Source organism: Ranitomeya variabilis, chromosome 2 (assembly GCF_051348905.1).
Source record: "Ranitomeya variabilis isolate aRanVar5 chromosome 2, aRanVar5.hap1, whole genome shotgun sequence".
NCBI lineage: Eukaryota > Metazoa > Chordata > Amphibia > Anura > Dendrobatidae > Ranitomeya > Ranitomeya variabilis.
In genome coordinates this window covers 945,058,110-945,085,461 of record NC_135233.1, presented here as the reverse complement: position 1 = coordinate 945,085,461, position 27,352 = coordinate 945,058,110, and the positions used below count along the sequence as shown (strand labels likewise).

Genomic DNA, 27,352 nt, shown 5'->3' with positions numbered 1-27,352 from the left:
GATCGGGGGGTCTGCAATGCGTTGCCATAACAACCAGAGGTCTCCTTGAAACCTCTGTGGTTGTTGATGCCGGATTGCTATGAGCGCCACCATGTGGGCGGCGCTCATAGCAATGCAGTAATTCTGCTATATAGAAGCGATCTGACCTTCGCCTCTATGTAGCAGAGCTGATCAGTCTATGCCAGCTTCTAGCCTCCCATGGAGGCTATTGAAGCATGGCAAAAAAAAAAAAAAATTAAAAATATGAAAAGTAAAAAAAACAAGTTTAAATCACCCCCTTTTCGCCCCATTCAAAATAAAACAATAAAAAAATCAAACCTACACTTATTTGGGCATTCTGAGCGCAGCTTTACCAATCTATCAATAAAAAGGATTAACCTGATTGCAAAACGACGTAGCGAGAAAAAAAATTAAACTCTCGGGATCGACTTATAATTTATGGCTATACTATTTATGACCTTCGAATTCGGTGTTGTCGACCCCTATCATTCCGCATGTATGCTCTTAGTCACCCTTTAGATATATATTTTTTATATCTTCCCTCCTATCTTCCTTTTGTCCATTACAATGTGATTTGTGCCCTGTGTCCGGCTCCGAGTGGCTGTGCGCATGCGCTCCGTTGCCTGGGATTCCTGTGGTGCGGCGGCGCGTCTCTATGCCTTCCTCGCACGCCTGGGGTTGTAATCACTCCCCGCGCGTGCGCAGTTACGCATGACGCTCCCCTAGCACCTCTAGGACCTGTGGTGTGCGGCGCGCATGCGCCGTCTTTGACCACCTGTGATTGGCCCATACGAGAGACGTGACTAACCTTCTGACCTCAAAAGGTCCTTCTGCACTGATTTCCTCACCTCCCTTGAGAAAGCGGTCTGTTGTGGACGCGAAACGCGCGTCGGGGGGCTCTCTGTACACCCGGCCCCGGAATCCCCCCAACCCCTGCCCGCGGTAAGTGCTGGCTGGCCCTACATGATAGTGTTTTGATATTGCATTATTATCTACTCCTTTTTGGGGCTGTGCCAGCCTACCTGTGCTATACTGTGTTGCACGTGCACTTTATATTATATATTAGTAGGCACTAAGGGGCGTTTGTTGTTGGGGGCTTCTGGTTGCCCTGTTATCCTGTCTGCACATGTGTCACTTTATTGGGTTTTCCCCTTTTTTATATTGTTATGGCTATATGTAATATGAATTTTCAATAAACTTGTGTCTTTTATTGTTCCATACCCAAAAGAACTCTTGTTCCTCCTTTTGATTATGTTGCTGTGAGTGGGTAGATTGCTCCCACATATGGGCTAAGGATAGCCTATTATGTGGAAAATTAGCATGTTAAAGAGGTTTTTCTGGCTACAATAAGGCAATAGGTATAGTCTGGGCGTCACCAGAAAACCATATAGTGAAGGGGTACCCTGGGAGTGCACTCTATATGCGTGGTTCTTTCTTTTGCACTCCTAGGACATTTTGCTGCTGTGCCATCGGGTGGCACCCCTGCTCATATTTACCTCATAGGTTGTGATTGGTTTCTTGCCCATTGGTAGTGCCCCCTGGCTTTTTTTCTCTCTGGAGAATAATATTGGCAGGTCAGTTTTAGCATTTAGTGAACCTGGCAAAAAAGCCAAACAAAAGAACAAGGGATTGCACTTTTTTGAAATTTCACCGCACTTGGAATTTTGTTTCCCATTTTCTTGTACAAGACATGGTAAAACCAATGGTGATGTTAAAAAGTACAACTTTTTTTGCAAAAAACAAGCCCTCACATGGCCATATTGATGGAAAAATTAAAAAATATGGCTCTGGGAAGGAGGGGAGCGAAAAACGAAAACATGAAAAAGGGCTGTGTCTTGAAGGGGTTAAAAAAACTAAAGTGTGTGTGTGTGAATATATGGATGTGTGTATATATACACACACACACACACATACACACACACACACACACACACACACACACACTCTTACCCTTCTGCAGTTTATTGTAAAAGAATACACCCTGCTGCACCGGCATCTTTTGTCTGCATCTCTGACATCACGTCAATAGCGCTAGGGAGAATTAGCTACTGAGCTCCCTGATTGGCTGCAGCACTATTGACGTGACATCAGAACTTATTCTGTCCCCGGGGCCTGTGGCTGCAAATATGGCTCTGAGATGCTGAATCTCTTCACTTTGCTTACAATTGGCGAATTTCGCAGGTAGCTTAACTCAGCTACCGGCACACATGTTATGAAGAATCCAGAAGAGACTTTGATTTCTTTAAGAATTCTTGTTGAATGTATAAACAGCAGCAGGTAAAGACTTTCTGCGGACAAGCTGAAAGTACATGTGCCTCTATTGAATCCAAGATGGAGACTGAGATGAAGGAAGTGACATGACACCCAGAAGAGGGAGACAGAAGGGACAAACTTCATGGAAAGGGAGTATTTCAGCTATGCAAAACACAAGAACACCTAGCAGCAATAAACATGAGAAACTGCAATACAGCATGTAAAATGTACAGGACAGTCTGTAAAATGTCTCATTCATGGGACATAGCACTCCCCGTCTGAAACCTTTTAGATTTCAGAATTTTCATGTCACTGTAAACCTGGAAAACAAGCATGCAAGTAACAACAGTTGTAGTCAAATTGGCATAGTCCAATCTTCGGTTGGAGGCATGAAGTCCTCAACAGCAGGATAGTCCGAGTTCAAACGTAAACCCATCTTCAGATTGGGGAAGCCGCAACATGCAAACACTTCCACCAACCCAACAATCCGCTGGAGAAAGTTTGAATGTTCCAACACAGCTGGAGGAATATATGGCGGTAGGCTCCCCGCCGTGAGCTGTGTCCATAAACAACAATTTTATGTGATGTCCTCCTTTGGTAAAAGTAGCACAAGCTCAGTGACTGGACGGAAGAAAATGAGTTGAACCGCCTTTCGTAACCTTGACTTCTACCTTACTTATCTTCCCGTCATTGTTGGTGCAACCTTGGTGATAAGACCCTTTGGCCAGTCATTGCGATGAGCTTCTTTATCTTTAAGGAGGACGAGGTCACCCTCTTGGAGATTAGGTTTTGCAGTCTGCCATTTGCTTTGAAGCAAGTGCAGGTATTCAGATTTCCAGTGGTGCCAAATGGCATTGGACAAGTGTTGTACCTGTTTCCACTCGCGTCTGTAAATGCACAAACTTCCCTGGAGGAATTGCCTGCTCCAACCTTCTGAGTAAGAAATGTAGCAGGAGTAAGGATCAGTGGTGCATCAGAGTCCGATGTTACTGGTACCACCATTACTGTCCATGTAGAATCCACAATGCACCTTATCTTCTTCAAAGGTCTTCAGGTAGGCTACAGCAGCTATAGCCTCTGTAGATCTGGCATCGGAGAAAATGTGGACTTCTCTTCTGATGGTGGCTGAAAGGGTGCCTGGGGAATAACAACGTGGTACTTGGAAATGCTCTAAGACCTTCAGAGACTTCTTCCATGCCTCCCACCTTTTGTTTCTGGGATGGTAGTGGAGTGTCCCAATCCGTACTCTCGGCGGTCAACTGTCTCAACAGTATCTTGCCTTGAATGGTGATGGGTGTGATTAAACCCGAGAGGATCAAATATGCTGTTCACAACAGATAGGACTCCTCGTTTAGTGACAGGTTTATCACAAGCTGACTCCTGGAAAGTGAACGTGTCCTGCTTAATATCCCAAAGTAGACTGAGGTTGCATGGGAGGAACATCAGAACCCAGAACAAGATCCCTTACACCAGCAGCGTGATCTTCAGATGGAAATGCTTCCATTACCTTTTTACTGTTGGGGATGATATTGTGGAGTCTAAGGTTTGCTGTTGACAGCATTTCCTGAGTCCTAGAGAGCAGATCGATTGTCTCTTCACTTGTGGGAAGAGACTTAAGCCCATCATCTACGTAGAAGTTTCTTTCTACAAATAGATGAGCATCAGACCTATATTCTCTCACCTTCCTGTGCTGTCTGTCTTAATCCATAGATGGCCACTGCAGGCGAGGGGCTGTTCCCGAAGACATGCACCTTCATCCTGTAGTCTATGACCTTGTTATGGATGTCGTTGTCTCTGTGCCATAGGAGTCTGAGGTAGTTTCTGCTGCCTTCTCATGATAAAACAATGAAACATTTGTTGAATGTCGGCTATTACTGCGACAGGTTCTTTCCTGAAGCGAATAAGTACTCCTATAAGGCTGTTTAGATTAGACCCAGTGAGGAGCAGGCTATTTAGGGAGATGATGTCATACTGAGCACTGGAGTCAAACACCACTCTAATTTGGTTGGGTTTGCGAGGATGGTAGACACCAAAGGATGGGGAGATACCAGCATTCTTCACCTTCTTTTAGCAGGGGTGCGGGTTCTGCTTGACCTCTGTCAAAGATATTCTGCATGAAGTCGACAAAATGTTTCTCCATCTCTGGCCTTCTCTATAAGGTGCGTTTTAGGGATGAAAACTTTGCCGTTGCTTGTTGCTGATTATCAGGTAGCCTTGTTCTTGGAGAACGAAAAGGTAAAGGTGCTACCCAGCTATTTGAATCATCTTGGGTGAATTCCTTTTCCATAATCTTTATGAACTTTGTCCTCCCTTGCAGGTGCTAGCTGGTTGTCTTCTCTTGTAGAGTTGAACATTGTTGACCCGAGGTCATCATTGCGGGACAGGAATATTTTCATGTCGTCAGAGGTTTCTTTCTTCCACTTATCGCTTATCTTCTTTCACCCAGTAATGATGCGGGCATGGTTGAAAGTAAGTACTGCAACCATTTGGTAGGACGTGAGTCTTAAATGAGGTAAGCCTCGTGGGTCTCTTCATCTTTCCTATACAGACATTGCCTATGATAACCCAGCCTAGGTCAAAGCATTGAGCAAATGGAGCGTCGTGTGGCCCGTTGATTTGCTGTTGTACCTTGTGTAGTCGCAGAATGTCTCTGCCAAGCAAGATCAGAATGTTTGGCAGGCAACATACCAGCTCTCGACAACAGTGCAAAGTCCTTAGATGAGTGTGATGGAGTGCAGCCTTTGGAGTTGGGATTTTCTCTCTATTGGACGGTATCTGGTTGCATTCAACCAGAGTGGGTAAGGGTGAGAGTTTCCCTTTAAGTCAATCATATCAAAGAGTTCTGACCTTGCAAGTGACCGGTTGCTCTGATCATCCAGGATAATCTACACCTTTGCGGTTTTCTCTTGTCGACCCTTGGGATACACATTCACCAGGCATATCTTCGCACATGACTTGTCCCAGAGGCCTTCTCCGCTGACTTCTGTGCATGAAGATGATATTGTGATAGAACTCGCTGTTTGAACAGCATCCTCCCTGTCTGGTTTGTGGTGGGGGAAGGCGTAGGCTGTGCAGTGTTAGATTGGGATGGATGGAGCGCTTGCACATGCTCCTCACTGTCGCACTCCAAACACTTAATAGATTTTTTACAGTCCTTACTAGTGTTGAGCGATACCGTCCGATACTTGAAAGTATCGGTATCGGAAAGTATCGGCCGATACCGGCAAAGTATCGGATCCAATCCGATACCGATACCCGATACCAATACAAGTCAATGGGACTCAAGTATCGGACGGTATTCCTGATGGTTCTCAGGGTCTGAAGGAGAGGAAACTCTCCTTCAGGCCCTGGGATCCATATTAATGTGTAAAAGAAAGAATTAAAATAAAAAATATTGCTATACTCACCTCTCCGACGCAGCCTGCACCTTACCGAGGGAAGCGGCAGCGTTCTTTGTTTAAAATTTGCGCTTTTCTTTCCTTACGTGAAGTCCCGGCTTGTGATTGGTCGCATGCCGCCCATGTGGCGGCGACGCAACCAATCACAGCAAGCCGTGACGTAATTTCAGGTCATTCAGTATTTTAAAATTACGCTCCGGCTTTGTGATTGGCTGCGTCGCAGTCACATGGGCGACGCAACCAATCACAGCAAGCCGTGACGTAATTTCAGGTCATTCAGTATTTTAAAATTACGCTCCGGCTTTGTGATTGGCTGCGTCGCAGTCACATGGGCGACGCAACCAATCACAGCAAGCCGTGACGTAATTTCAGGTCCTTAAGGATTTTAAAATTACGTCCCGGCTTTGTGATTGGTTGCGTCGCAGTCACATGGGCGCCGCAACCAATCACAAGCCGTGACGTCACGGGAGGCTGGACACGCGCGCATTTTAAAATGGGCGCGTGTCCAGCCTCCCGTGACGTCCCGGCTTGTGATTGGTTGCGGCGCGGTCAACCAATCACAAGCCGGGAGGCTGGACACGCGCGCATTTTAAAATGGGCGCGTGTCCAGCCTCCCGTGACGTCCCGGCTTGTGATTGGTTGCGGCGCGGTCAACCAATCACAAGCCGGGAGGCTGGACACGCGCGCATTTTAAAATGCGCTCAAAAAAAGTTCTCTGCCATACAAAAATGCCTTTTGTCTAACTTTCTCTATATCCATGCATAGAATAACTTTTCAAGGTTTTTCTTCATTTTATCAGTGCAAAACTGGGGAACATTGAAATGATTTTCAGATCTGAACAAATTGAAAGCTGTATTTTCAGTGACCAGAATGATATGGAACAAAGCACGTCCTTTGGGTCAAATTAATTTAGGAAACCACATTTCACCATCTAGCCAGCAATAAAATGCACCACTACATTCTGTATATTAAATATATTGGTATTTTACATGAAGATTGAAGAGATGATCTTACGCTCCTCAAAGAAATGGAATCATTGGAACAGACTTGTATCAGTTATGACTAGTGTTGAGCCTCCCGGCTTGTGATTGGTTGACCGCGAAGCAACCAATCACAAGCCGGGACGTCACGGGAGGCTGGACACGCGCCCATTTTAAAATGCGCGCGTGTCCAGCCTCCCGGCTTGTGATTGGTTGACCGCGCCGCAACCAATCACAAGCCGGGACGTCACGGGAGGCTGGACACGCGCCCATTTTAAAATGCGCGCGTGTCCAGCCTCCCGTGACGTCACGGCTTGTGATTGGTTGCGGCGCCCATGTGACTGCGACGCAACCAATCACAAAGCCGGGACGTAATTTTAAAATCCTTAAGGACCTGAAATTACGTCACGGCTTGCTGTGATTGGTTGCGTCGCCCATGTGACTGCGACGCAACCAATCACAAAGCCGGAGCGTAAGGCCGGGGACACACTTAACGTATAAAAAAACGGTCTGTTTTTCACGGCCGAGAATCGCACAAATGTTTCAAAAACAGTGATCCGTGTGCAGTGCGAGGATGCAATTTCCTCGCATCAAATGATCCGTGTGACATCCGTGTGACATCCGTATGGCATCCGTATGCCGAGATTTTCTCGCAAGCTTGCAAAACCGACATCTAATGGATTTATGTGCTCAAATGTTCGGGAAAACATATATACAGTATATATATATATATATATATATATATATATATATATATATATATGTCATTGAGACACATATATATATATTCTGTATTTATATTTCATTCAGCGCGATATCTGTGAAAAGCCGGTAATTCAATTGCCGGCTTTGCATTTCTCCTTCACAAACCCGACAGGATATGAGACATGGTTTTCATACAGTAAACCATCTCATATTCCCATTTTTTTTGCATATTCCACACTACTAATGTTAGTAGTGTGTATGTGCAAAATTTGGCCGCTGTAGCTGCTCAAATAAAGGGTTAAATGGCGGAAAAAATTGGCGTGGGCTCCCGCGCAATTTTCTCCGCCAGAGTGGTAAAGCCAGTGACTGAGGGCAGATATTAATAGCCAGGAGAGGGTCCATGGTTATTGGCCCCCCCGTGGCTAAAAACATCTGCCCCCAGCCACCCCAGAAAAGGCACATCTGGAAGATGCGCCTATTCTGGCACTTGGCCACTCTCTTCCCACTCCCTGTAGCGGTGGGATATGGGGTAATGAAGGGTTAATGCCACCTTGCTATTGTAAGGTGACATTAAGCCAGATTAATAATGGAGAGGCGTCAATTATGACACCTATCCATTATTAATCCAATTGTTTGAAAGGGTTAAAAAACACACACACACATGATTAAAAAGTATTTTAATGAAATAAACACAGCGGTTGTTTTAATATTTTATTGCTCTCTCATTCCATTTTCAGACCCTCGCTTGGCAAAACAATAAACACACAATATACATACCCTCTCTGATGAACTGTCACGTCCCACGAAGTAATCCATCTGAAGGGGTTAACTAATATTACAGGCAGAGCTGCGATAATCCACTCGCTCGTGCCTGTAATCCCCGGGTGCTGAAAGGAAAGCAGTGATCTATACTTACATTCAGTCGCGGTGATGCGCCCCTGCTGGATGTTCTCATGAACTGCAGCCTGGGAACTTTTTCCCACGCTCCAGGTCATATGAGGACATCCACCAGGGGGCGCATCACCGCGACTGAAGGTAACTATAGGTCATTGACCTACATTTCCTTCAGTCGCGGTGATGCGCCCCCTGGTGGATGTCCTCATATGACCTGGAGCCTGGGGAAAAGTTCCCAGGCTGCAGTTCATGAGAACATCCAGCAGGGGCGCATCACCGCGACTGAATGTAAGTACACATCACTGCTTTCCTTTCAGCACCCGGGGATTACAGGCACGAGCGAGTGGATTATCGCAGCTCTGCCTGTAATATTAGTTAACCCCTTCAGATGGATTACTTCGTGGGACGTGACAGTTCATCAGAGAGGGTATGTATATTGTGTGTTTATTGTTTTGCCAAGCGAGGGTCTGAAAATGGAATGAGAGAGCAATAAAATATTAAAACAACCGCTGTGTTTATTTCATTAAAATACTTTTTAATCATGTGTGTGTGTGTTTTTTAACCCTTTCAAACAATTGGATTAATAATGGATAGGTGTCATAATTGACGCCTCTCCATTATTAATCTGGCTTAATGTCACCTTACAATAGCAAGGTGGCATTAACCCTTCATTACCCCATATCCCACCGCTACAGGGAGTGGGAAGAGAGTGGCCAAGTGCCAGAATAGGCGCATCTTCCAGATGTGCCTTTTCTGGGGTGGCTGGGGGCAGATGTTTTTAGCCACGGGGGGGCCAATAACCATGGACCCTCTCCTGGCTATTAATATCTGCCCTCAGTCACTGGCTTTACCATTCTGGCGGAGAAAATTGCGCGGGAGCCCACGCCAATTTTTTCCGCCATTTAACCCTTTATTTGAGCAGCTACAGCGGCCAAATTTTGCACATACACACTACTAACATTAGTAGTGTGGAATATGCAAAAAAAAGGGGATATGAGATGGTTTACTGTATGTAAACCATGTCTCATATCCTGTCGGGTTTGTGAAGGAGAAATGCAAAGCCGGCAATTGAATTACCGGCTTTTCTATAGAACACCGCTGCGTATTTCTCGCAATGCACACGCATGGTCCGTGTGTAATCCGATTTTTTCTCGCACCCATAGACTTGCATTGGCGAGTCTCGGCCGAGATACGCTGACAATCGCAGCCTGCTGCGAGTTCCCTCGGATCCGAAATACGGTGGAGAAAATATCGGATGATGGGAGCTGCACCATAGATTAACATTGGGCCGAGTGCTATGCGATTTTTTATCGCATAGCACTCGTCCGTATTACGGTCTAGTGTGACCCCGGCCTAATTTTAAAATACTGAATGACCTGAAATTATGTCACGGCTTGCTGTGATTGGTTGCGTCGCCGCCACATGGGCGGCATGCGACCAATCACAAGCCGGGACTTCACGTAAGGAAAGAAAAGCGCGAATTTTAAACAAAGAACGCTGCCGCTTCCCTCGGTAAGGTGCAGGCTGCGTCGGAGAGGTGAGTATAGCAATATTTTTTATTTTAATTCTCTCTTTTACACATTTTTACATTAATGTTGTTTCGATACCGATACCCGATACCACAAAAGTATCGGATCTCGGTATCGGAATTCCGATACCCGCAAGTATCGGCCGATACCCGATACTTGCGGTATCGGAATGCTCAACACTAGTCCTTACCAAAGTGTAAGCGCAGCACCTGTAACATATCCCAAAGTTCTTCAGGAGCTCGTTGCGTTCCTGGAATGGTTTCCTTCTAAAGCTGATGCACTACTTTAAGGGGTGAAGTTTCTTGTGAATGGGACACATACATTTAGGATGCTCTTACCTTGTGATACTGTAGGTGTGGGAAGAACATCAGTCTTCTTGACGGACATTGGAGGTCGGCGGTTCCTGTAGTTAAGACGTGGACTCTTTTGTTTAGGAGATGAAACAGGGTCACTGTGTTCTCCATAGGAAAAACTTGGATCAGTTTTACACTCTGCAATATTTTCAATGAACTCACAGAAGTAGGAAAATGGAGGGAAGGAGACTTGGTTTTCACTTTTGTATTTCCTATCCATATCATCTGGGGGACGGAGAGAGATAACAGAAACATACATGACCGTTGTGAGGACTATCCCGTGGTGCTCAGCAGGGAAGTACTACAACACCCAGGCGCTAGTAGGTAGTCTACTGATTTCCACCTGCAAAGGGAACTCTGGATGTGCCTTCGGACTGGCCTGTCTCAGCCAGCCCTGTTAGCAGTGCTCTGGATTGTGGATGCCGAAGCCTTCAGTAAAGAGGTAAAGAGACTGCAACTCGGTGTCCTCATCATTTACTGCAACCTACACCACCACCTACACCTTTAATTGGGCGCCCCTTAGCAGGGCCACGGACCGGGTCGGGCCACCGTGACATTCCCAGAACCGAGAGACCCGGTACCGAGTACCCCGCTGTCCTGCGTCTGGGGGCCGCTCCAACTTGGCGTTACGAACAGGATCTACTTAAGCCTGAAGAATCAGGTCATGTGTGCCTTGGAACTGTGATTGAATTGTGCTTGAACCGTGATTTATTGCAAAGACTGTGTATTCCTATTTGCCGCCAAAAATTCCCACCAAAACCGCCGCCATTACAGCGCAACGCGGAGCGCAGGAGAAGGCCATGGATTAGTGGGCATGGACAAACTGAAGAGCGCAGAGAACAATGGCCGCCCAGTCTAAATATTTCTGTACCTTGAGGACGTGCCTGTCAGCAGCCGAGATCCGCCTCCTGATCCTCAATGGAGGGCGGAGACAAAGAAAGCGAAACCGCCCACGAAGGAGAGAGCGGGAAAAAGATCAGGAAGTGAGCAACGTGGAGGACGCCATGGCCAGCCACCCGGAGCCGGAGTGTGGGGTCAGAGCAGAGGACTCCCCCAGCTACCCGGAGGGGCACCGTAACCAGGCCTCCACCGCTGATGCTGATTTCCTGCAGGCCGGCATGGAAGAGCTCAGCGACCAACTCCTGCAGACGCAGCTGAGCACTGAGGCCGGGTGGAAGAAAACCTTCATCGGGAGCCTCACCAGACGCTTGTCAGCAGCCTCGTCTGGTCCGGAGCAGGAAAGAAGTTCCAGTGCTCCGAAGCCAGAAAGCAAGGCCCTGCCAGAAAGCGAGATGCTGCAAACAGAGATGACAACGTCGCAGCACAATGCCCCGCAACCAGCGTTCCAGACCCCAGCGGAGACAGAGCAGACCGGCACCGGAGGGACCACATCTGAAGCAGGTATGAAGAACGACCCTGCCCTGATGACCGACACCACTCCAGCGACTGCTAGTGCCACAGCTGCTGACTCCGTTCCAGTGACTGATCTTGCAGCAGCCACTACCTCTGCTGCAGCAAATGCCCATACTCAAGCTACGCAGACCTCCATCGCTGCGCATGACTTAACCATACATGAAAGACGGATTAATGGCATTTATCCAGCACTGGGTGTAACCCTGGACCTCACCCTTCCCAGGCCAAGAAGGGTTAAGTGCCAGGTGCAGCCCTGGAAGCCGTCCAACTAAACCTCGGAGAACCGAAGACTGTAAATAGTTATCTGTTTGTTTTCCTGTTTTTGCTGCTTTAAACCCGTTCAGGGTTATGTCTCTTAAAGGGATCCCTTTGTTGACCCGGGGATCCCTATTGTTTTATGTTTTTGCACACGTTCATCATTGTTCTAAAAGACTGCCGAATCATGGACGGTGAATGATTCACAAACTGTTGCTGTATATAGTTTGCACCTTCTTAAAGGTGCTCCCTACTGGTTTTACAAAGAGAAGAGTTTTTGAACAGACTGTTCCGGATTACAGCGCAGAAGTTCTTGCTTTATCAGACTTGCAAATTGAGAGTTTGCACTACCTCAAAGAGACTTGGGATGTCCCTCTTAAATGGAATGTTTATTGTTGCACTTAGCCAAAATGTAATGTAGCCTTAAGAAAGTTAAAAAGTAATAATGTTTACATAGGAATAGTATGTAGTTGGTTAGATAGTAATAAGAAACGTTTAATGATGATCTTTGAAAATTGAGGACCAGGGAAAGTTGAAGACTGAGCTTCAATAAAGTGAACCTGTAGGGGTTAATGAGTCCTTCGGAAAGCCATAAGAAGATGGTTGGTGAATCTGTACTTAGGAAGACAAAGAAAAGTTAATTTGTACTATAGTGTTTTATAGTATGCCTTTAGTGGGTACCTGCCCTTAAAGGAAGAGTTAAATTATTGTTCAGAATTTGCACTTAGTAGATAGTATGCCCGGCTGAGTAATGATAGTTATGTATAGTTATTAAATAACTAAGTGTTAGTTAAAATCTTAAGCACAATGTAAATATGTTTCTGTTGTAACGTTCAAGTGTCCTCACCTCCCATAAAGGGAAGCACTGTTAAAATTTACTGTTTACAGCATTTCAAAATTTTGTATGTCTTTTGCTAACATGTATTGTTGTTCTTCTTTCCCAGTCCGGGAGTACTGGATTTAACGGGGGAAAGTGCAGCGCCCCAGAGACCTGGTCGTTGCAGTAACGTCGCTCTGCCGCTAAGGGGAGTGATGGTACGTCTGATTGCACTAAAAGAGTTCACCTGACCAGGTATCACAGTCACACATTACACTTCACACTCTGGCCACCAGGGGAAGCAAAAGGTTCTATGTATTAGGCCACTCCTCACACTCTGGTAAAACTGGGGGTTGGATAGGAAGTTAGGGAGAAGCTGACTGGGTTTTGCCCAGGTAACATCTAGTGAGAGAGCGTTACTTGGGAAGATTCAGGGGGGTCCCTGTCAGGGGTGGGATCCTGACAGTGGCCTAGCAAAAGGACAGATCGTTATGGAGCTGTGCCTGCACTTCATTGCGGCGGCATCCTAAGAAAGGACATGAAGCGAAGTATATTGTGGAGAAGTGAGAAACGAGATCACAGCACAAAGGCGATAGAACCAGTAGGAGTCGTGCCCCGAGATCGGCAACATCCTTCTGAGGCGCGTAGCGGGCGGCTGGAACGCCGAGGAAGTAATAGACTCTACACATTACTTTGAACTACGGCAGGGCAGTTAACTTTAGGTTTGCTCTCACCTTTTACATCTAATGAAGACAATGGAGGCAATTGTGGGAGAGGGGCGTCTCTGGTCCCTATAAAATAACTCCAGGCCTACCCCGTCATACGGGTGCGTCCTATCCATATCATCTGGGGGACAGAGAGAGAGAACAGAAACATACATGACAGTTCTGAGGACTATCCCGTGGTGCTCATCAGGGAAGTACTACAACACCCAGGCGCTAGTAGGTAGGCTACTGATTTCCACCTGCAAAGGGAACTCTGGATGTGCCTTCGGACCGGCCGGTCTCAGCCAGCCCTGTTAGCAGTGCTCTGGATTGTGGATGCCGAAGCCTTCAGTAAAGAGGTAAAGAGACTGCAACCCTGTGTCCTCGTCATTTACTGCAACCTACACCACCACCTACACCTTTTATTTGGCACCCCTTAGCAGGGCCACAGACCGGGTTGGGCCACCGTGACATTCCCAGAACCGAGAGACCCGGTAAAGAGAACCCCGCTGTCCTGCCTTTGGGGGCCGCTCCACATTCAGTCCATTAACTGGCTTAATGAGCTTAGTTTCTGCCACACATGGGACTGGAATTGTGTGACTGACCGGAGTGTGGTGACTTGCCTGCATATGGGCCTGCACGTATGTTTCTGTGCATAAGGTTTGGTGAGGTGCAGGTTTCCGGTACATTCCGGTGCACAGAGGAGGATCAGGATGCAGGGTTGGCAGCCTATTGTACTGACCTTGGGTGCAGGATGTGGGTAAACACTGTGTCCTGTTGTCTCAGGGGAGCATCTGTGCTGTCAGGAACGATTGCTGTAGCAGGGGGAGAGCTATATTGGCCTTGTACATTGTCTCTAGTATGCGTAAAAGGGTCTTCAGTATCAAAATCACTTAAACTGACACTGTCTCTTTGGCTCCCACTTATGGCTTGTTCCAGGACCTTTAACCTTGCTGTTGCGTGTTCGTATTCCTCCTCTAGGGCCTCTATTTCCATCTCAGTTTTCTTTTGAGCAAAGGCAGCTTGTATTTTAGTGGCCTCAGCTTCTGCACGTGCTCTTACGAGCTGTTCACTGAGGGTTGAGGATTTTGAAGATTGTGATTTAGATAAATCACATAGCACTTGGCTCAGTGTTACCCTATGGTGCAGCTCAGAACTGCGATTTTTCTCATGTCGATTCAGGAGAACAAATGCTGCGATTGACACAGACACTCGGCTCACTCACACCCACACAAGTCTATGGATGCATGTGAAACATCAGACTGCACTCGGATGTCATTCCAGTGCAGTCCGATGTACGCCGAGACAGGTAATGGAGGAGATGGAGGAATTACTTTTTCCGTCTCCTCCGCGGCTGTGCTCCGATCCGGTCATGCGAGAACATCGGAGCACAGAGCGCTGACACTCGCATAACGCTTGCAGCAGAGCTGGAGCCGAGGGTCATTGGCATATCACATCCGATGTTCTTGTATCTGATAATATACATTCGTGTGATTCCAGCCTTAGTTGCAGTACCAAGAAAAGTTACTACTTAAATATCTACGAAGCCCCGCTCTACGTGTGAAGATGAAGCTGCGTTTAGCCATTTGCCTCAGGCAGTAGAGAGGCTAGGTTCACCCCTGTTCACAGCACATCTAAACTGCCAACTGGGACACTTGAGAAAGATGCCAGTTCAATGTACCAGTTAGTGCAGCTCAAAAGCATGCATTGTCTTTTCCTTCAAGCATCCTGATGGAGTTCATCATTGAGTAGTAAGGCAGTAGCAACCATTGGAGCTTCTACAGGCTTTGTGCTCACCTGAGCGAGGTGTGTAGGACCAGTATCTGGAGCAATACGTGTTTCTTTTTTTTTTAAAGGATTCTCCCCATGGTTTGCTGTGCTGTTTTCCTACAGTGTTTATCTAGTTTATATAACTGCTAATGACATGCACATCTGCATTATCCTAACTATGCTAGCTTTAAAGAAAAAAAATTTCAACTTAAAAGCAAAAAGACATTTTCATATTTCTTTGTTCTGAAGGTCCAGGTTGTACTTAATATGACTCTTCTTCCTTCACAGCTACCGCCTAGCACCAAACTTTCACTTCCCAAACCAGTTTGATGATGTGTACAATGCAGCAAAATTCTTTCTGCAGGAGAATGTTCTAGAAAAGTATTCTGTAGATCCTAATCGAGTAGCCACGTCTGGAGACAGCGCTGGGGGAAATCTAGCTGCAGCTTTAGCACAAATGGTATGAATGTTAATATATGATTTGCCAATTTTCAGGTTCAGGTACAGTATATCTTTATACTGTATATGTATATTATTCGCTCTCTGGGTTTGTTTGTTTTTTTCTCTGCCATGACCTTATGCACACTGTTGAACAGTATTACTGATCTGTGGGGATCCAAAATAAGGTCCTCACAAAGTAATAAAATCGATTTAAAGTCAAATAGATGTTTTCTCTTGGAGGTCACTGCAATTTTTTTTTATAGAATCAATATTTGATTTGGAATTCTTTGTAGAAATTGACTGTTTTTAGCTTTAAATGGAAAATTTAAATCAAAAGGTTTTGATGATACTGTCCAATATAATGGGGAAGTCTGTGATCAGGGATTCTTAAAACTAATGGGTTGTCAGATCATCCAAATATCCCAAACTGCTAATATAGTTGTGTACATAAGGATTTCACTTGTACAAAGGAGTCAGGTCTCCTCTTGGCACTAGTTTTGCCTCAGATTATTCATTCATCTCTACTTTGTGTGATTGACAACCTGCATAACAGTCCTGCCGTGCAGGTGTGATCAGAAGATCCGAGGTAGGACTAGTCTGGGGGAAGATGCTCACGGCAAGACCTTTCTGAAATGATAGTCTCATTGTTGTTCAACACCAAAAGAAAATGGATCTCTAAGAATGAAAAAAAAAAAAAAAAACTTCCCTGCATGCCCTTGCTGCATCTTGTTCCGGTGCCAGCAGCTCTTCTGGCCTAGGGATCACATGTCGCTGCTGATTAAGGTAATGAATATTCACTCCACACCTCTGGGAGTAGTCGGATGAATATTCATTACCTTAATGAGGTGGCACCCGAGCTAGGCCAGCCACTGCTGGAAGCCAGCAGCTGTGGCTGTAACTGTGCGCTCTATAAGGGAAATAAATATTCAGCCACTGCAGTGAACATTCATTTCTCTTTAGCAGCGGGTTCAGGCTTTGGCCGCAGCTGCTGGCTCCATCCTCTGTCAAATGCTGAAAACCACAAAAAGAGGAAAAATCCTCCAATATTCAAGAAAACAAACCAAAAACAGGCAGAGATGCTTACCTGTCTAAATGGGCCTCAACAAAATTGAACTGACAGGATGCAGCGGACCCAAGTAAAATGGCAACTGCACAGGTGCAATACCAAATGAAACAGCCAGCCTTCAATCAGGGATTTGCCTGTGTGGTACACCAATGCACTAAGATACATAATCTGTATGTGGCGTGTTCACACAAGGAATGCAGAGCATCTGGTTCTCTGCCTATTAATGACGCCCTATGGCGGGCTGCCCAGTGCTAACTATAATGCATCCTGTGTGAACAGAGTATATATTTTAGTGCATTGGTGTACCACATGGCCAATCCCTGACTGAAGGCTGGCTGTTTCATTTGGTATTGCACCTGTGCAGTTGACATTTTACTTGGGTCTGCTGCACCCTGTCAGTGCAATTGTATTGAGGCCCATTTAGGCTGCCGTCACACTAGCAGTATTTGGTCAGTATTTTACATCCGTATTTGTAAGCCAAAACCAGGAGTGGGACAATTAGAGGAAAAGTATAATAAATCCAGAAGTGGTGCATATGTTTCTATCACCCACTCCTGGTTTTGACTTACAAATACTGATGTAAAATACTGACCGAATACTGCTAGTATGACGGCAGCCTTAGACAGGTAGGCATATCTGCCTGTCTTTGGTTTGTTTTCTGTCAAATGCTGCTCTGCCGCTCACCTTCCCCCCCCCGCTGTCTTTTTTGGACAATGATTCGTGTATAATCCGAGGGGGTGTTTTCAGCACAAAAAAAGTGCTGAAAAACTCTGCTTGTACATGAGTATATATGTTAATTTCTTTTCCTTTTTGGCCCTCACTCTCTGCACCATTTTAAGTATTTTGACATTTTAACCCCTTAATGAAAGTATTTTCGTTTTTTTTCACTCCCCTCCTTTCCAGAGCCATAACTTTTCTTAATTTTTTCCATCAGTACGGCCATGTGAGGGCTTATTTTTTGCTGGACGAGTTGTACTTTTGAACACCATTTGCTTTAGTATATAGTTTTCTTTTTTATCACTACACCGTTTAGCAATCAGGTTAATACAATTTTTTATTTTTTTTTTATCTTTTGAATGGAGATGAAAGTGGGGTGATTTAAACTTATTTTTTCATATATTTTATTTTTTTTTGGCATTCTTCAATAGCCTCCATGGGAGGCTAGAAGTTGTCACAACTTGATTGGCGCTGCTACATAGTCGATGCTCTGATCGCCCCTATGTAGCAGAATTACTGCATTGTTAGGAGTGCCGACCACAGCGTGTTGCTCATAGCAATCTGACAACAACCATAGAGGTCTCAAGGAGACCACTGGTTATGCCGATGTGCGGATGACCCACTGATCACATGATGGGCGTCACCGCTGCGCGCATTTCCTGCCTGAAGCGCTTGTTAAATGACGCTGACAATCCAACACAATGGGCAGCCTTTGAACACATTTTAGAAGTGGTCATAAACTTGTAAATAACTCATGAAAGAATAAAGTGACGTTAAAACCAAGCACACCATTGTTTTCCATGTGAAATTCTCAATAAGTTTGATGTCACATGACCCTCTTCCCACTGGAAAAAATAAAGTTGGATCTAAAATAGCTGACTTAAAAATGGCCGCCATGGTCACCACCCATCTGGAAAAGTTTCTCCCTCCCTTATACTAATGTGCCACAAACAGGAAGTTTATATCGCCAACAATTCCCATTTTATTTAGGTGTATCCATATAAATGGCCCACCCTGTACATAGATAGGCTGTACAACTGCCTGTCGTAGTGGGTTTTTCTCATCAGTGCAGAATAGATTGAAACATTTCTATGTAATCTGCATCTCCTAAAAGTATATTAATATCCATTGCAAAAAATAAACACGTAGACTCCGCATGTCATGAAATACTTGCTGACTCCTAAGCAGAAATGTGTTTATTTAAATATGAATTTGATTTTCACAGCTGCTTCATGACCCAGAAGTCAAGGTGAATCTCAAGATTCAAGTTTTAATATACCCAGTTCTCCAAAGCCTTGATTTAAATACTCCATCTTATAAAGAAAATGCCTACATGCCACTACTGCCCAAGACACTGATGGTCCGCTTCTGGAGTGAATACTACACCACGGATCGATCGCTGTTTGATGCCATGATGGCCAACGAGCATATTCCATCTCAAGATGCTCACTTATTTAAATACGTAAACTGGAGCACTTTATTGCCAGGAGATCTAAAAAAGAATCACGTGTACCAGATGCCTGACAACCAGAATTCGTTGTTTGTGAAAAAGTATCCAGGACTCTTGGATGTTAGAGCATCTCCTTTGTTGGCAGAAGATGAAAAGTTAAGGGGTCTGCCATTGACATATGTGATCACATGCATGTATGATGTGCTTAGAGATGATGGCTTTATGTATGTATCCCGACTTAGAAATGCTGGTGTACATGTAGTACATGAAAATTATGACAGTGCCTTCCATGGTATACTTTTATTGAACACCGAACCATTCACTCTTTCTATAGCAGATCGAATAGTAGAAAAGTACTTACACTGGCTCGATACTAATTTGTGACAAGTCCTCCAAAAATAATTCAACTTTTTGAATGTATTACGTGTCAATTCTACCTACTGAAACCTGAGCGCTATACATGTTACGGCTTGTTTCTCTCAAACTGTCTTTCAAATTTTATTGACTGTGTGTTCATTTGCCATTAAATTGTTTTTAACATTATCCATTTGAAATCAAAGTAATTATCGCATGGGTTGCATGGCTATCGCTTAACTATATTTGGAGACTACTAGAATGGATCAATCCTCAGTTCCTAAAGAAACCTGAAGAAGCTGTATGAGTAAGAAAACAAGGGCAAAAACATTTTTACATTGGTTTGTAATTGTAATGTGTACTAGCTGTACAGGAGAGGAAAACCTCTTCTATTGGCATGCAATGAAACTGGAGACAAAAGTTCATTTGAGAATGTCACACAGGCCACAACTGGCAATCTACCAAGTCTGCAGCTCAGAGCCGCCAGCTCACTGGGCAAATGTCAAAGTTGGCCGCTGGCCTTTTAAAACTTTTGAATTAAGCCCCTTTGTGCGCGTGCTCTCTTGCTTGCATGCGCTGACAAGGTCGCAGCTCTTCATCCTCCCTCTCCCCTCCCCCCTCAATCTCAGCGATCAGGGTGAGTGCCAAGATAGAAACATTTTTAGTGTGTATACAGCAGTTGCAGCTTTACCTGTATAAGGTACATTGACTGCTGTATATACATTATATAGGTGATACTGCAATTATACACAGCCTATATATTGTGCTAGCTATTAAACCTGTTCTACACCTGGTTGACAAGCATTTTTATTGGTACATTTGTGTGCTATGTTAAAGGGAAACTGTCACCAGAAATAAGGCTGCTAACCTGCAGATGTGGTTAATCTGCAGGTTAACAGTGTTATGATTGTGCCCTGCCCTTCAATATTCCAGCAATTGCTGTTCTTCATGCATGCTTAAATTATTTCTTTTCTGCTGCCATGTGGTACAACAGGAAAGATTTGTTGAAAATCTCCACCAAAAAAGACCGCACCTCCAAACAGTTTTTCAGAGGGATCTTTTGGACTTTCAGCCATGAGTTCTCTGTAGAATTTGTCAACTGCCTTTGTCCATGACTATCAAAGAATCACAGAGTTGGAAAGGATCTCAAGGGTCCGTGACCAACCCCTTGCTCAATGTAGAGCAGGATTCATTAAGCAATCTCAGACAGATGTCTGTGCAGTCTCTGTTTGAAGACCTCAAATGAAGGCGAACTCGCCATTAGTGATCGAGTATACTCATTGCTCAGGTTTTCCCGCGCATGCTCGGGTGGTCTCCGAGTATTTGTGAGTGCTCGAGATTTTAGCTTTTGTTGATGCTGGCTGCATGATTTGCAGCTGCTAGCCAGAATGAATACATGTGGGTGTTGTCTGGTTGCTAGGGAATTTCCACATGTATTCAAGCTGTCTAGCAGCTGCAAATTATGCAGCTGCAGCAATGAAAACTAAATGTCCGAGTAGTCACAAATACTCTGAGACCACCCGAGTGTGCTCGGGAAAACCTGAGCAACAAGTATACTCCCTCATCACTACTCACCACCTCTCATGGTAGCCTGTTCCACTCATTGATCACTCTCACTGTAAAAAGTTTTTTCAACATCTAATATATATAATTTCCTGTTCACTTTCATTCCATTACTTCTCATCTTTCCATCTGCAAATGAGAATAAGGATGATCCATCTACACTGTAACATCCATTCAGATATTTGTAGATCGCATTTAAGTCTCCTCTTAGCCTTCTTTTTTTGCAAGCTAAACATTCCCATTTGCAGTCCACTCACCATCCTGCTAGCTATTTTCTGAACTTGTTAAGCCAATAGATACCGCGCTTGAGGATGCGAAGAAAGATAAAAACTAGGTGGAGTACTTAGAGACAAGTTGTCCAAGGGGTCCACACGTGGACTCCCAGTGGCAAGATCCTACTAAAGCCAGAAACAAACAATCAATCAATAAATCAATCAATCTGCCAACAAAACCTTAAATCAGCCCCACAGTATGTATGGATTTCATTCAGGTGCCGATCTCCCTCAGCTTACCTCTTGTTGGATGGATGTAGCTGTACGTGGGACCATGCTGAGTTTCTGTTCACCTGCCTGGTATATGAACCTGGGGCTGCGGCGCCGTACGTGTCAGATGGCAGAGTGCAGTGTTAGTCCAGGGAAGCTCCGCCGGTAGCATTCCCTGGATACCGCATGGAACAAAAAAGATGGCCGATAGGCTCCTCCTACTAGTGACGTCACCTGCAGTATGGGGAGAGGAACCAACCAACGCATTTCGAAGAGTGGTGCAACTTGTCTCTAAGGACTCGCCTAGTTTTTATCTTTCTTCGCATCCTCAAGCGCGGTATCTATTGGCTTAACATGTATATTGACATACAGGGGGGCACTACCCTGGTTGATTTCAGCAGCTGAGGATCGCTAGTCTCTTGGGTGAGCACCAGTGTTTGTTTTACTGATATTTTCTGAACTTGCTCCAGTTTTCCAATATCTTTTTTAAAATGTGGTGCCCAGAACTGGATTCAGTATTACAGAGGAGGCCTAACAGAGGAGGAGAACAGGGGGATAATTACTTCACGTGATCTAAGCTCTATGCTTCTCTTACGGCTATGTGCACAAGTTGTGGATTTTTGCGCAGACTTTTCTGCACCGTTTTTGAAAAATCCACAGGTAAAACACACTGCGTTTTACCTGCGGATATACCGTGTGTTTCCTACAGTTTGTGTGGATTCCACCTACGGTTTTACACCTGCAGATTCCTATTGAGGAGCAGGTGCAAAACGCTGCAAAATCCACACAAAGAATTGACATGCTGCGGAAAATACAACACAGTGTTTCCGTGCGGTATTTTCTGCAACATGGGCACAGCAGACTTGGTTTTCCATAGGTTTACATGGTACTGTAAGCTGCATGGAAAACTGCTGTGAATCCACAGCAGCCAATCCGCTGCGGATCTGCAGCCAAATCTGCAATTTGTGCACATAGCCTTATACATCCTAGAACGGTTTGCCTTTTTTGCTGCTGCATATCTCTGCTGACTAATGTGCAGTCTGTGATCTATTGGTATACCCAAATTTTTTTCACATATGCGGTTTGTTAGTTCTTTTCCTCACAAAATTATGAGTTTGGCGTTTTTCAACCCATTGGCAGTCTTGCTGCCATAACGAATTTTGCAAGTTGGCATTTCATTAATTGGTATAGGCAATTTGAACAGATTATGTGAAGTTAGGCCTCCCTTCAGTAAATTTAAAACACGTACTGAACACAGCAATGGGTGTTTACCACTAGTAATAAAGGATAATATGGGAGATCTTATATACGGTGAGTGACAATAATCTGCTGTATAGGAAACAATGGCAGACCATTTGGAAATTAGTGTAGACCTAAAGAAAAAAGCCAGAACGACAAGGTCAAAGAAAATAGGACAATAAATAATAGAAAAAATATATTAAGGTCAAAATACCTTTATTGATAGTGGTATATAGCTCTACAATCTAAAGAGGTGCCCGCACACATTGTGACACATGATTTGTACAAATAGTAGGTTTAAAATTAAAAAAATATATATATATTAGAGAACACCACACCAGGTAGGTAAAGTATGCTAGAAAATTATATATAATTATAGCAATAGCAAAGTTATGTAAAGAGAGACCATCCACCACTTCTAGCAGCAAAAATATGCATAGTAGCAAAGGTAGCCAAAAATATATCACACAAAGAATTTGTTTTAAGTGACAGAACAGTAAAAAAAAACAAATGAACCACGTATGAACCAATAAAAATGTAATAAAAATATATGTAAACAATTGTTGTATAATTTGTGAAGACAAAAAATGCAAACACTCACAAAAAAGTGCTGAGTGCAAAGTGATAAGTGGAAAAAGTTGCAACACCAAGCCTATAATATTAATCTGTGGATTACATGGCTTTGGACAAGGCAGTAAGAATAATTAAAATGGTTGCAATGCGCCATATCAGGAAAGTAGGACTGATGGAGGCAAGGGAGACAGAGTCCTGTGGGCTGGAAAAGTTGATTACGGCAGTCTCTAGTGTGGCACAGTCCCTGACACACGTTTCAGAACTGGTCCTTCGCTAGGGGGTGTACTTTAGTAAAGTAGCTGCAATGCCTGTAAATGTACATGGCAAGCCTAATTCAGTTTTGCTATGAACATAATGTTTGATTGTATTATGCAGGAATGTTTTTCCTCTTCCAACAGGTTAGTCAATGAAAAATAGGTGTTTTTCCAAGTTGGGGTTTTCAAAGGCTTCTTTAATTTTGTTGAAAGGCTTTCATTATCCTGGGTTTAACATTTGGAATTTCTCCTCAAACAAAGACTTTTCCACAACAGTATCATAATATTTGCTAGAATTGATTGGTTCATCTTACTGGCCTACAGGAAGTTACAGGCCAAAATCTTGTAATGACTTTCCATGTGTACGTAACACAGACTCAGTTTTATCTAATACCATATAGAGGGCCTCTATTTACATGAGGGAAATGCTTGTTGTAGTCTGAGATTAAAATTGTTTCTTTGAAACAGTGCTGCTGCTTTAGACTGCTTTCACATGGTGCAAGCAATTGCCTAAGTTGTAGTGGCATTTAGTAAGTGGCAGTTTCTGTTAGGGAAGTATTCCATTCAGAGTTTTCAGTTAACCTTCTTGCAATACATGCTTTTTTGAAAATAGTAAAATGGTTTCCTTTAGTTGTTCTGAGTAGAGGTGAAGGAATATGTCAATGTTCGGTTTGGATTATGATCACCGAATTTGCAATATTTGCAGATATTTTCGTTGAACATAACCTGAACGCCATTAACCCCTTAACATCCAAAAATAGATATATTCGACATTGGATGCTTCCCCCTGTTTGGTGCGTGCTCTGGCGATGTGTCTGCGCCTTTTCCGGCACATGACTGATGATCTGATCAGCTGTCATGTGCCCCTAACAGCTGCGGGTGGAGTTTTGATCCACCCGAGACTGTTAACATGTTAAACTCTGACATCAGGCATTTAACATGCACGCACAGGAAGTGCATCATTAACTCCGTCCATCGGTGCCCATGTCACATGACCACCAATGAGTTGACATGACAACCTGGGACCTGCAGGAGAGCTCTGTTGTTGTCATAGCCCGAAAGCTATGAGCACCACCCATAAGAAATGAGCATTTCTGCTTTATAGAGCAGGGCTGCAGCCCTGCTCTATGTAGCACAAGCGATTGGATGATTGCAGCTTCCAGTCTCCCATGGAGACTATTGAAACAAGCATAAAGTAAAAAAATGTCCGGGATTGGCATCTGCACCGTCACAGCTCCAGCCACAAAATGTTGCACAGTCACACGTCTGGACCTCGAGAGCGTCAAAGCTATGTTGTGAGGCGAAATTTTAAACCGCGCTTTCCAATTCACCAAACAATTTTGCCCCTATCTACATAATGGGGAAAAAGTGAAAGGAAAAGTGTTGGAGGCAAATTGACAGCTGCCAGATGTGAACAAGGGGGACTTAAAGAATGAGAGCGATGGCGCCAAAGCGTATATACTGTACAGTTGCTAAGGTGGGGCCCCGACATGGGATAATCACCACACATGGGGATATGAACACACACACAAAATGTGCCCCACACTACCATGTGCTTGAACACATATACCACCCTCAGCACACATTTCACCACACATACACCAACCTCGCCACACAAAAGTCGCCACCCACAAAATTCGCCATATGCAAAACTCTTCACATGCTCGGGTGACCTCTGAGTATTTATGACTGCTCGGAGATTTGGTTTTCATCATGGCAGCTGAATGATTTGTAGCTATTAGCCAGGCTGAGTACATGTGTTGCCTGGTTGCTAGGGAATCCCCACATGTAATCAAGCGGGATAGTAGCTGTAAATCATTCGACTGCCGCTATGAAAACTAAATCTCCCAGTAGTCATAAATACTCGGAGGTCACCTGAGCAAGGAGCACACTCGCTCATCACTAAAACAATCCTAAACACACATCAAAATACACAATAGACTACCTCAAAAGGTGCAAGTTGAAGGTTTTACAATGGGTCTCACAGTCCCTTGATCTGAACATCATTGAAAATCTGGGGTTAGACCTCAAAATAGCAGTGAATGCAAGACGACAAAGAAATCACACACAACTAAAAGAATTTTCCAAGAAGAGTGGATGAAAATCTCACAAACAAAAATTTAAAGACTCTTGGCTGGCTAAAAATGCATTTACAAGCTGTGATACTTGAAAAAGGAGGTGCTACTAGGTACTAACCATGTGGGATGCCCAAACTTTTGCATCGGCCCAGTTTCCTTTTTGTAATTTATCAAATGGAAAGAAAAAAAAAAAAAAAAAAAAAATATATATATATATATATATATATATATATATATATATATACGTATATATATATATATATATATATATATATATATATATATATATATATATACAAGCTACGCAATCACTATATAGCAGCCAATATCACTCTGTCACCTATTGAATGATCTTTACTAAAGGTTTGTTTGGTTGATCCAATGTTTTCCCTGATATCCTCATCCATCCTAAGTGTGCTCCAGTATTTGTGAAATATCACTTTGACCACTGTTATCCATTATAATATGAATAAAGAAGTTTTGGGGTGCTTCCTTCAGAGGATCCTTAACCCAATTTGGAATAAGAGGGTTATATAGCCAAAGAACCAAGTATCTCTGATTATACTTTATTGGCTAAGTAAAATGCAAAACTTTATTAAAGACAATAATAACATTGAAACATTTTTCTAAAAAAAGCACAACGCGTTTTGGCCATATAGCCCTTCATCTGGTATATAATTAAATTATTTTGTTTTAAGCTATTTATACCCCTATTATTTATACCCCATTTTTATTGCTAATGGGTGTGGTTGTGTGAGCCGCAGCCGGGGCCATAGTTGTGGCTAAGAGTATGTGCATTAACTGTCCTGGTCCCCGTCACATAAATATAATGTCCCATCTGCAGCATACCTTCTGCTTCACCTTCAGCACCATCAAGGTCCCATCGGGCTGGCTGAAGTTCAGCTGCTGGCATTGTTGCATATAAAGAGAGTCCATTTCAAACTTATAATGTAAAACTTTCCTCTGTTCTCAGCACATCCTTTTCAGATACAGCATCAGCATAGAGTTTCATACAGTCCACATTTCTTTTCTTTCCCTGCACTTCTTTCTACATCCTTCAGTACGTGCCCGGGACGTAGTGCCTCCTGCGGTAACGCAGCGTCCTCCCTGTCCAGACTTACTACGCTTGGTGGTTCCCTTGTCCGTTTTGCATCGGATCTGAGGCCATCAGCCCATGCGATGATCTGCCACATGATGAGCGACCAGCATCTCCGTACTGTTTAGGACCTCTTCTCTCACTTCAGCTTCACACTGCTGTCACACGGCAGATTCAGCTGAGCTTCTGTCCATCCCGAACTTTGGATAGCTTGGTACTTTGCTTTAATGTTGCAGAACTATCTGTCCTACACTGGCACCTGGGCACCTACTGCCTTACAACAGGAAGACTTCTACTCTTAACTATGGCTAGCTCCTCCTAAATAACTATATACCCTAATGTGAACCATCTAGTGTCCGAAGCAGGGTACTACAGTTTCCCTATCTCTACTTACATACATACATACATACATAGCAGAATGACATATATACAGTAATGGTCAAAAGTATTGACACCCCCTGCAATTCTGTCAGATAATACTCAGTTTCTTCCTGAAAATGATTGCAAACACAAATTCTTTGGTATTATTATCTTCATTTAATTTGTCTTAAATGAAAAACCACAAAAGAGAATGAAGCAAAAAGCAAAACATTGATCATTTCACACAAAACTACAAAAATGGGCCAGACAAAAGTATTGGCATCCTCAGCCTAATACTTGGTTGCACAACCTTTAGCCAAAATAACTGAGACCAACCTCTTCCGGTAACCATCAATGAGTTTCTTACAATGCTCTGCTGGAATTTTAGACCATTCTTCTTTGGCAAACTGCTCCCAATCCCTGATATTTGAAGGGTGCCTTTTCCAAACTGCCATTTTTAGATCTCTCCACAGGTGTTCTATGGGATTCAGGTCTGGACTCATTGCTGGCCACCTTAGAAGTCTCCAGTGCTTTCTCTCAAACCATTTTCTAGTGCTTTTTGAAGTGTTTTTTGGGTCATTGTCCTGCTGGAAGACCCATGACCTCTG

General features: G+C 44.0%; 1 protein-coding gene across 1 annotated transcript in view; it reads left to right on the top strand.

Moving 5' to 3' along the window:
- The window catches only part of LOC143808261 (arylacetamide deacetylase-like), a 162,284-nt gene extending 143,001 nt beyond the window's left edge, over positions 1–19,283 (top strand). Inside the window, exons 4-5 of the mRNA XM_077290748.1 lie at positions 15,360–15,531; positions 18,521–19,283. Coding sequence (XP_077146863.1) covers positions 15,360–15,531; positions 18,521–19,129 — 781 coding nt within the window. The 3' untranslated portion in view covers positions 19,130–19,283. The remainder of the gene's footprint in view (positions 1–15,359; positions 15,532–18,520) is intronic.
- Positions 19,284–27,352: the final 8,069 nt, after the last annotated feature.